This window comes from Spinacia oleracea, chromosome 4 (genome assembly GCF_020520425.1).
Source record: "Spinacia oleracea cultivar Varoflay chromosome 4, BTI_SOV_V1, whole genome shotgun sequence".
Classification (NCBI taxonomy): domain Eukaryota; kingdom Viridiplantae; phylum Streptophyta; class Magnoliopsida; order Caryophyllales; family Amaranthaceae; genus Spinacia; species Spinacia oleracea.
Genome location: NC_079490.1, coordinates 150728327 through 150740112, shown reverse-complemented (window position 1 = coordinate 150740112; position 11786 = coordinate 150728327). Strand labels below are relative to the sequence as shown.

The 11786-nt window shown below is 40.7% G+C and overlaps 1 protein-coding gene across 1 annotated transcript; it reads right to left on the bottom strand.

Moving 5' to 3' along the window:
* Positions 1–1142: 1142 nt before the first annotated feature.
* LOC110783606 (uncharacterized) lies at positions 1143–2270 on the bottom strand. Its single transcript, XM_021987957.2, has one exon. The coding sequence runs from the start codon at positions 2268–2270 to the stop codon at positions 1143–1145; it is 1128 nt and encodes a 375-aa protein (XP_021843649.2).
* Between the last annotated feature and the right edge of the window lie 9516 nt (positions 2271–11786).

The window sequence follows — 11786 nt, the reverse complement described above, 5'->3', positions numbered from 1 at the left end:
TTGATCAAATACGTGGCGGTAAGGATACAGTCACCCCAGAACTTCTTTGATAAATTGGCATGAATCTTCAAGGCCCTCGCTACTTCCCCAAGATGTCTATGTTTTCTCTCAACTCTTCCATTTTTTTTGAGGGGTACTAACTAAACTTCGTTGGTGAACACTACCTCTATCACCAAACAAAACAATACATTCACTCTTAATGATTTCATTCCCATTACCTGATCTAATAACTTTCACATTCTTTCCAAATTGAGTATTCCCCATATTCAAGAAATCAGAAATAGTTTTATACACTTGCTCCTTATTATGTAATAAGAAGGTCCAAGTAGTCCTGCTATAGTCATCTACGACAGTTAAGAAATAAGAAGCACCATTTGTAGCTCTTATCCTAAAAGGCCCCCACAAATCAATGTGCACAAGATCGAAAACATCAGAAGCACGACTATCACTTCTAGGAAAAGGCAACTTATGAAATTTGGATTTATAGCAAACATCACACCCAAATTTGTTCATTCCACAACAATCACACACATCAATATGCTTCATTCTGGAATGAGATGCAAGTCCTAGTCGAGCATTAATGACAGACATACTCACATCACCTCTAGCAGCATTCACACACTCATTATCCTTTACAAATTCAACTACAACAGTGTTAGTTGATCTTATAGATTCATTTATTTGGCTATTTACATACTCACAGTTACCTGACACCTTCAAGTAAAAGAGATGTCCAACTCTCTGCCCAACAGCCAAGCACTGCTTAGTAGTATGGTCCTGAAACATACATTCAGACCCATTGAATGTTACACATAATTCATTGTGATCAATAAACTTTCCTACATAAAGTAAATTGTACTTGAAATCCTCAATCAACATCACCTCCTTTAACATCAAACCATTATTTAGGCTTATATTTCCTACTTCTGTCACATACTTATAACTCCCATCAGGTAAGCAAACAGGAATAGGATTCTTAAGTGTTCTTTTTGAATCGAACAAACTAGAATTATGTGTCATATGGTCTATTGCTCCTGAGTCTATAATCCAACTAACATCATTCAACAAATGATAGGATTTAGATTCAGTAGAGGAAATAATACTTGCACTATTTGCAAATGACGCAGACTGTGCATCCGAGGTCACACTATTGCCTTCATCACCTCCTTGCATATCATGTTCATCATATCAGCATTCAGTTGCAAATTTCCTTGTCCCTTTGAGCTTTCTCCAGGTTCATCTAAAGGAGTATCAAATATTTCTTCATTTTCAACATTCACATGGGCAGCAACTCTAACATTTCCCCCATTCTTGCTATTATTTCCATCCATGTACCAATCTGGATACCCAATCAACTTGAAACATTGATCTCTAGTATGACTCTTAGCCTTGCAATAATCACATAATCTCCCTTGTTTTTCTTTCTTCCAATCTCTCTTTCCTCCTGTAAGAAAATTAGAATGGAACTTTTGACCAGACCTCTGGAATTTTTGTGCTGCTAGAGCACTAACCTCAGTAGTCATATCAGCAAGTCCACTAATCTCTTTCTGTTTCTCTACTTGTTGCAAGATAGAGAAAGTTCGATTCACAGTTGGAATAGGATCCGTTGACAACACATTAGTAATCGTATTGTCAAATCCGCTATTCAAACCAAGCAATAATTGCATTACCTTCTCTTCGGATTCAAAATCAGATAACCTCTTCAAAAAATTACAGGTACAACTATTCAAAGCTCCACAGTTGCATTCTGGAAAACTCCTCAACTCCTTCAATTTATCCCATAGCTTCTTCATCTTATTGTAATACAGAAGAACAGTGAGATTTTGTTGCCTCAATCCATCCAATTCCTTCTTCAGTTGATATATTTGAGGTCCATTACTCTGACCATAACTCTCCTCAACTTCAGTCCACAAAATTTCAGAGGAATTCACCAAATTAAAATTCTCTGCTATTTCAGGCTTCATTGAAGCCAAAATCCAACCTATAACCATAAAATCACATCTAATCCATCGCTGATAATCCTTATCAGTAGCACTCGGTTTCTTCATAAAACCTTCAATGAAACCTAGCTTATTCTTAACACTTAATGCTCTTTTCACATTCTTAGACCAGCCTAAGTAGTTATCTCCATTAAACAATACAGAAACTAACGGAGTATTGGAATTATCAGATGGCGCTAAGAAGAGAGGATCGTTGAAGCAATTACTTACGGTATTATGATGATTTGTCTGAGATTCGGAATTTTGTGGAACTTCATCACCGACCGCCATTGATGATTAGGAAGAACTTCTCAGAAGGAAAACTCGAAGTATTCAAAGATCGCAAACGAAAACAACCAAAACCTTGAAAACAACCTCAAGAATCTGGGCAAAATTTCCAGAATTTTGACCCAAAAAAAAAAAGAAAATTCAAAGATCAAATAGTGAAATCAATCACACCGAAAAGAATTTGTTTATTTCAATGATAACAGATGAAATTCAATTGAAAATAGTGTGCGTAATCGATCGCAACACCGCTCCGATACCATGAAAGTAATCAGACCAAAAGTGTATCGCTATTCGATGTCCTAATCCGTTAAAAACGCCCGCGTATTTGACTTAAAAGGACAATTGTGCCCTTATAAAAACTACACCACATATTCACAATTTACCACAAATATTCACCCTCTATCTTTCTCCGGTATCGGAATTGAGGTTACGGTAAAAATTCCGGGCAGCCACCACCTCCCATCACCACCACCCTCCCCTTCACCACACCCATCCCCACCACGAATTCCGGGCAGCCACCACCTCACATCACCACCACCCTCCCCTTCACCACACCCCTCCCCGTGACTGTGAGGGGGTCGAAAAAGCACGAGGCTAATGCGTGACCTCGTCCCTCGTGGGTGTGACGATTCTTTTATTCAATCAAGTGTAATTGGATTTCCTGTGAGTATACACCCAATTGACTAGTAATATAGGAGTCGCCATTCAGTTTTTAACGACAATGAGAAAAACTGACAAAACCCGGTTATCGTGACATAAAGGGAGTGCAATTATGTTTGACCACGACGGCCGTAGGTTCCCTTGTGATCCCTGGTGTGGGGATCTCTCAACATACACCCGCAAGGTAGAGATTGAGGGTTCGGGGGACTGTAACTACCGAGGGGAGTACTTCGCTCATCGATAACTCCAGAGGCAGGATATCCTTACTAGCTCAGCATAAATAATTGAAGGGACATGCGTTAACTATTTAACTAATCTGAGTTGATTTTAGCAATATGCAACATATAATAGTAGATCGATCGCGATTATCTGATTTAGATTGCATTAAGGGACCTAGCATGATAATCCAATTTCCCAAAAATATTATATTTGTTAGGCGTGATAGAACAATCAGATTTAGTTAGTTTAACAGTTCATAAAAAGGGTGAGGAAAGCAATTAAATCATCGAGAAGGGACACATTACGACGCACCCTTGAGAGGTGCGTCACGGTTCTCAGAAAACTAACCACTTTGGTTTTGCTATTTCTCCTTTTTATTTAACGAATCTCAATTATGGGACAGGATACGTTCTGTTCGATTTATGGATCGATTGCGACAGAACGCGTGAACAGTTTCGCAGCGTGAGGCTTAGGCTAAGGGTTGGAGTCAATACTCAGAATATAATTGTGCTGTGTGTGTTCTTTTCACGTCGAATTTAGGGCTGTATTTATAGGGAAGAGTTCGTGGAAAGATAGAATTGCAGAGGTATAATCCATAAAGAATTAGGAAAAAACACGTACCCAGGTATTTTCAGCGCCCAGGCCTGAGCGCCGAAGATTTCGGCGCCCAGAGCCAGGCGTTGAAAATAGGGTCTGGGCTGTTTTCTTTAGTCATATTTGGATTCCTTAAATCCGTAGAGTTTGAGACTTAATCGAGTCTTTTAGTGCGTACTAACCTTGCGACGGGATGCGTCTGGGCCCGTTACGAACTCTAGGCTCGTTAGGATTTTAATTAATACGTAACTCTTATTTCCGAATCATATTAGGAATAGGATTCTCGCAGTTTTCTATCTCATTTAGGATTTATGTTGGAATGCAACACCTAATTCTGACAGGTTTCTATCCTTTATGATTTGCCACTTTTAGAAGCTACCTTTTACGGCAGTTACTATTTTTAGCAGGTTTTCATTAATAGCAGTTTTCTATAAATATCAGGTTTCGGGTGAAATGAAAAGGGGAATTGAGATTCGTTTATTTTATAGGAGATGCGTTGTCAAGTGGAGGTTTATGCTTTCATCATCGAACCTTTCCCTTTCGGGAATGGGGACAAAAGTAGGTGTCTACAGTTAGCCCCCACTTTGACTGATTCTTGGAGTAAGACGATGGTCAAAGTACTAGACGGAGTGCGTCACACAAGCCATGGTGTATGTGACCTGTTTTGCGAGGGTGTCACGAGCCCCCGAGTGATAACATTTGACTTAAGGGTCATCACTTGAAATGTCGACATATCCCTCACGTGTCATTGGGATTAGTCAACAGATTGTATAGAATACTCCCTCACTTTGTCATTGGAAGTATCTAAAGAGGCGTAGAAACTCCCTCACTTTGTCATTGGGAGTAGCTACAGATATTTTCGAAATCAAAGCTATATAGTGTAATTGGGCCTGGCCAAGCCCAACCACGAGGTAAAAATATTTTTAAAGATTCTCATTTTCAGGGCTAGCTAAACGAGAAAACCCCCTTGTTTTTATGGGACGTAAAACGAAGGAAAATCCAGCACATCGCTCTTTTTTGGAAAAAACGGAAAACCAATCCTTTTAATTTTTGGAAAAGGGAAAACCAGAAAAAGTTATCGCTGCAGCGACTAAGGACCTGCACGGTTAGTGATGCAGACCCCGCCGGCTAAAGATGGCGAGCCTGTCCGCTAAGGGTGGACACCCCGTCCGATAGAAGTGGACGAATCTGTTTTTGAAATTTGAAAATAAGGACCTACGCGGTTTGTGACGTAGACCCCGCCGGCTAAAGATGGCGAACCTGTCCGCTAAGGGTGGACACCCCGTCCGATAGAAGTGGACGAATCTGTTTTGAAGTTTGTTTGCTTTTTTGAAAATAAGGACCTACGTGGTTTGTGACGTAGACCCCGCCGGCTGAAGATGGCGAGCCTATTTTAAATTTGAAGACTTTATTTTTTCGAAAACTGAGGACCTGCGCGGCTAGTGACGCAGACCCCGCCCGATGAGGGTGGGCGAGCCCTGTCCGCTGAGGGTGGACGTCCCTGAATTCGTTTTTTTCGATTTGGGAACTCGCGCGGTTTGTGACGCGATCTTGCCGACTGAAGATAGGCAAGTTCCTATTTCTTTGGTTCTTTGTGATTTCTTTTGAGAATTTCTTTTTACTCATTCTTGCAGGAGCGAATTCTTTCGAGGGATGCTCGGATTTAGTTGGAACCTGAATGTGGGTTGACAACGTGCTTAGACGGACCATTGTCTTGTGGTCATCTTCTTTCATGGTTTTGAGCTAGTCTTTATGGCTCAATTTTGCCATTACCTGGGTCCTTGATTAGGGGACTATGTATAAGTATCAACGGCGACCTTTGTCTTGAGGTCGTAATCCGGTTTTATTTTTTGAGACATCCAAACACGGGACTTCGTACAGCGTAGTCTGGGAATATTGTTTTAACTTTTCATACTCTCTTTTGAAATATATATTTTCTTTCGAGCCACCAAGCACTCGTGCTTGACAGTCATTTCTTGTCAAAGGGGTTCCTTGGGGATACGCAATTTGTGATGTCCTTGATCATGTTTGGGATTGTGCTCGTAAGTGCGAGCGATCTTTGTAGTGGTGTGCTACTCTTGACAAAGTCGTGAGGTGCGACTTTCAGTAAAGGAATCGGCAATTTTCAAGTCAAATGAATGTGGCAGGGCCCTATAGAGGTCAGAGAGGGTCTGGGATCATTATCGGCGCCCACGCCTGGGCGTTAAAGATTTCGGCGCCCAGCGCTAGGCGCTGAAAATGATTTCTGGCGAGGTTTCTTGATGACACAGTTGGCCTCTTGTTCGTTCATTTTCTCTTTTTTTCTTTTGAACGCGTTCGTAAATGTTCGATACTTAGAAAAGATGATATGTATGTGCGAACGAGCATTCAAAGAATGGCCGTTGTGTGCGGTCCATTAATCAGTTTGTTTGAATCATTTTTTTTTTTTTTTGAGCAATGACTGATTTTGAATAGTTTGCTTAGAAGCTTGATAGGGTTCAGGCCCATTCATGAAGTGGGCTCAAACACCGTGCCCTTTCGCTTGTTCAAACATTTGCTTCGAGATTTTTTATTTTGCTATGGTTGTTTCGTAGCTTGGAGCCCCCAAGTATGCATGTTGGGATGCTTTCTTTTGGCGTACGATTCTTTAGGTTCTTTCGAGAAAGATGCCTTGGGGTTCCGCTCGTGTAGGTGCGAGCTATCCCTTCCGTGGTAGGCAATGTTTTGCTACCTTTAATCCTTGATGTAGAAGTCGTGTGGCTTGCATTTTGAATTTGGGCGGTAAGTAGTCTTTGCCTCTTTTACACATGCTCTTTGGTCGTGCCCGCATTAGTGCAATATGCCTTATTCTTTTTTTTTTTAGACTTGTACCGTAGGATGGTTAAACTTATGGCGCGACTTAGGCTTGTGTGGCCTAACGACGTGTATTAGAACATTTCTCCAGGCATTTGGGTATCATTATTATTTTTTGCATTGAAGGACTTCATCACGCCTCGTTCAGGTGTTTGAACAAGCGTAGCACCTTCTGTGTGGGTTTGCACGGCTTATTACTTCGTTCGACGCGAGATTTCATAGGTGTTTCTTTCTTATTTTTATATCTGGGAGAAACTTGGCTAGCAGAACGATTCAGCGCCCAGGCTGGGGCGTTAAAGATATCGGCGCCCAGCTCTGGGCGTTGAAATTGATTTCTGGGTATATTTTGACAGTTTTTATCCTTGAGTTTTTCTTTCTCTTTTGCTTTGGAACGAGGTAGACTGTGTAACGGGCGCTTGTAGGGCGAGCGTTATGTGCAGTAGTTTGATCGGAGTTTTGGTGACTCGCGATTTTCAGTTACCCTTGTTAGTGGGGTGACTTTATATATTTTAAGTAGCGCTTAGAATTTGGGAGGGGATTGTAGCCATTCTAAGGTTCGTTTTACACGATTAAAGCTTAGGATTGTGCCCCTATGATGTATGTATGGCATTAGCGTCGAGAATTTGCGATAAAATCGTCATTTCGAGCATTTTTAGAGTGTTTTTCTCAAGCCTCCAACTGTAGCTACGGGATTGGCTTGGTGCTATAATGCCTTGCATACGTTTTTGTGCATTCATGGTGACATGAATCGTGAATAGTTTGAACCAGACTCGTTTAGTGCGAGGTACGCTCGATTAGTGATCTGCTACTTCTCTTGTAAATGTCGTATTGTGCGACATTGCCATGGTCAAGGTAGTCACATGTTGAAGTGTGCCTTGACCAAACGCTAGGTGCCTTTCTTTACCCATAATCATATTTAGAAATATCTTTGACTCACTTGCAACATCGAAGATAAACACATACTTAGCTTAAACCAACGACACTTTATTATTTTCGAAGAAGTCTTTAAAAATCATTTGAAAATTATTTAAAATCCGAATGCTACTGTGTACAGTCCGAGGTGTCCTAAGTAAGTTGACTTATAGAAGGGTTCGTACAGGATTACATGAATGAATCAAAATACTGTTACGATTTTTGGAATGCTGTCTAAGGATTTGCTGGAAGTCAGGGTGCAGGCGTCAAGATATACTTGTGCCTGTTTGGCGTATGCTTTAGGCTTTTAGGGCCATCTTTTCCAGAATTGTGGGAATATAAACCGTTTTCAAATTGACTTAGATTTACTTGGTGTATGTCCGCACAAAAGGTCAAGGTATACGTAGTTCTTTCCCTAGCTCTTTTATTTCAATTTTTTAGCCCCCAGTTGTTGTTATGTCATCCCGTTAATGATGTTTCAGATTTCAATTTTAGATGCCCGTGTCACATGTCTGAGTAGGGTGAGTCTCGGTTAAGTGCCAAGTCCTATTGACAATGTCTTATTTTTTTCAAAGGGGATTAGCAAGCATTTGAATTACCATGAACGGGTGCCCTGAGTTCGAAGGAACGATGGGGTGATGCCGTAGAACAATTCTCTTTATTGCAAGCTTACTGCCTTTACTACTTGTTGGCGACTATGACTGTGTCTAGTGGTGAAAGAAGTTCTTGAAGCGAACGACTATGTCTGGTGGTGAAAGAAAGTCTTTAAGTGAGTTAGTTCGCTTTAGGGAGGGTCAAGTAGAGTATTTTAGAGGTCATGGACGCTTGCGCTAGCCCCCATTCAATTGAGGCAAAGCGATCTTTTTGAGTCTTGGCTAAGTGCCTAGGAGTGTGAGTGCTCTTCTGGCAAGGGTACGTGCCCTCATTATTTTTCGATGTGTGCTCATTAATTTTGGTATCTTGATGACTTGGATTCTTCCTTTGATTTAAATTTTTCTTTCGACTTGGATTGCAAGTAATTAAATTTCAATAAGGGACGTCTATTTTTTTTCTTGTTTTTCTATATGCTTTAATATTTTTGTCAAATTGGTTGGACCGAATCATGGATTGCCTACGTATCCGCCTTAAATAAATTTAATTTGGAATCAGGTCTTGCGTAGTTCTTAGCCTAGAAAATGGTTTCATAGAATGCCGATTTCGATAAGTATGTTCTGAGATGGAAGCATATTTTTTGAAACGGTAGACTAAGTGAAGTTTATTATTATTTTAATTTGCTGCCTTGTCGTAAGCCAAAAATTTGTTTTATATATTTTTTGGGTACATGTATTTTTTTTGGTGGTACGTATATCTGAATACGTGTTGTACCCCCCAAGTGTTCGTTATTTTTCCGTGCATGTGCGGATAAAATGACGAGCACTTCTGGACAAAATTTGGCAAGCAGAGAGATTCAGCGCCCAGGCTGGGGCGTTAAAGATTTCGGCGCCCAGCTGTGGGCGCTGAAAATTATTTCTGGGCGGATCTTTTTTTCGTGCGCTAAATGCTCCTTTTCTTTTAGACTAACTTTAGAGGCGCTTTGCAAAGTTCCTTTTTTATTATTTATTACTTTTTTGTACTTTTCATTTGTCTTCTTTTTTTTATTCGTGACTCAAGACGGTTTGAAAGACGGGTTGAATGAGATAGGATATGTTGTATAGGTATCGGTCAAGCATGAGGATTACATCAACCAAGGCCAATGAATATCATGGGGATGGCTCAAGGGTATATCAACAGGATGTATCCAAATAAGTTATATGGTCCTTGTGCTAATGGTGGTGTAAGAACAGGTTTTGGGCTTTGGGAATAATGAGTATGACGCACGAGTTAAGGTCGTGCGTGATTTGCGATTGACAACGAGAGTCGAGGTAATGGTTTCTCGGGTTAGGGCAATGAGAACATGGATGGGTTAAATGAGCTGAACAGGGGCCCCAGAGCGAAGGCGTCTAAGAACATAAGGATTGGAAAGGGTAGACATCGTAGAATTTTATGATTTGGATTGGTTGACTCAAGTCTTTTCCTTCGTTTACTTTGGGAGGTACGGGCTGACTCAATTCTTTCCCTTCGTTTTACTTGGGTAGATTTCGTACATTGGGAGGTACGGGCTAAGTACTTTATGGCTCGCTCTTTTCGCTCTCCCTTTTCTCTCTCTATTTTGCTTTTTGCTCGAGATTTCTCCCCAACATAAATCCTTCAATCAATTTTTTTATTTGGGCTAAAAGGTAGATGGTTGTGGTCTTTGAGTCACAAGGCGAGACTGAATGAGCCTCGTTTGGTAGGCCTATAGTGGACCTCTAATTTTAGTAGGCCTAGGGTGGACCTTTAGATTGTCTTACTTTGCAACATATTTGGTCGTTCTTTAAAATGTGCAAATAGCGTAGATTCAAAATGTTGTTTTTACCTTATTGAAATTTAACGAAAGAATGACATCGAAAATAAATTTTTTTGTTTCTTTTCAGACTCCAGTTTCTGGGATTTAATTGGAAGTTGTGATTTAGACTCGAACTTTCATTAATTTTTCTGATTATAACCCGTGTATGAACACAGGGAGGTGGCCTAGACTCAAAATAATGACGTGGCATAAGCCTATAATACTTGACCAAGCGACTCTCAGACTTAGGCTAATTGGACCATAACTTTCGTTGGTTGACACTTTAGATTTTAACCCTTGGGTGTTCATTTGTCATGCGCCATTTTGCTTAATGCTGGCAAGGTAGTTAATTGGGGAGATTGAATTTTTATTTTTGCAAGACTAGAATCATTAGTGCGGCTTCCCTCTTAGTGTGTATTGCTTTTACCCCAATGGTAGTCTTATGGCATGCCGATTTGGGTATTTTCATGGTTGGTCATGTTGCATTCATGGAAAATCTTTTAGTCCGTACTTAGTAGTATTTCAAGGAGTGAGTGACTCGAGAGGACTATGATAGTCGTGACCCAATGTGATTATAAGCCTTGGGGGCATTAATTTTTTCTTTGCCAATGGTATTAACACCTTAGGTTCACTTTGGGGGTTTGTGCGACTATGGGGAATGATTTCCAGAATGTGACCGTTACCATTTTGCAAATACTATAATATATTCTTTTTATTGGTGAGAGAGAGTATTGAGGCCGTGGATTCCTAGCAAGGGATGACAATTACATATGGGTGCTCATTGATTTAAATGTTAGGAAGGGAGACTCAATATGGTTTAACCTTTTGGTTTGCAGAACGACACCAAGCATTAGGACCGATTCTATGGATAAGACAACTAAGACTTAGGATTTAGATTGTACTTTGGCATAGCCTAGTCTAGACTCGGATTTTACTTACTTTTTTATTTGAACATTATTTTTTTTTTCTTGAAGACTTTATTTGAACATCACTTTTTTTGAATACTTTGCCCATGTGACATTCAAGGTCGTTTAATTAGCATGCTCGGTTTTGGTGCCGAGCGTTGTCGTCGTAGGAGGCCTAACAACGACACGAAGAGTTATTTATTTTTATTTTTTAGTCGCTTTTAGAATCGAGTGCTTTTTCATACGCCCTCGTAGCAATTTTTTTTCACGGAAAGTTTTTTTTGCTACGTATTTTTTTCATGCGTGGGCACCGAGGCTGCTGTGCCTGACCAAAAGGCCAAGCAGCAACTTCAGCGCCCAGCGAAGGGCGTGAGAAATTTCAGCGCCCAGCCAGGGGCGTTGAAAATGCGTCCCTGGCTGGTTCTCGTTTTCAGTTTTCGTCTACTTTTGTTTTGCGACTTTAATTTTGCGTGCTTGCCTTATAACGTCCTTTACGCGTTGTGCAGCGTTTGTGGGATTCGTTACGGCCATCCCGAGTGTCGCTTATTTTTGTGGCGATCGTTCGGGTTTGTGGAACACGTATTTTTGTATAACTCTTTGGCCAATTGGTTCATGAGTGTTTGGGTAATTTTTTTAAGGTCGTTGATTTTCTAACATTGTTTGTCTAGCATTATTCGTACGCACAATCATAACATAGTCACATAGTTCGCTATACATAACTACATTACAAACATGGATATGAAAATTAAATATGTCACGTAGTTTATGATAGGCTTCTATGGGTAGTATTTGCGCCTGGCTTGGTACCGCTTCTATCGTAGATCCAACACATGCCCCGGTCGAGGTAGTGTCTTCAACAGACGAATTTCGCTCAAGAGGCCGACCCGCAAGTGCAAGCCAAGGGGGCATGCAGGCGAGAGGGACCTAATGAGCGAGCGATTGGGTTCGGGATAGGTGTACTACCTGCACAAGTACCGAGTGGGCAACATGCGC

Coding starts and splice junctions, on each gene's coding strand:
- LOC110783606 (XM_021987957.2), bottom strand. CDS start 2,270: ATGGCGGTCGGTGATGAAGTTCCACAAAATTCCGAATCTCAGACAAAT.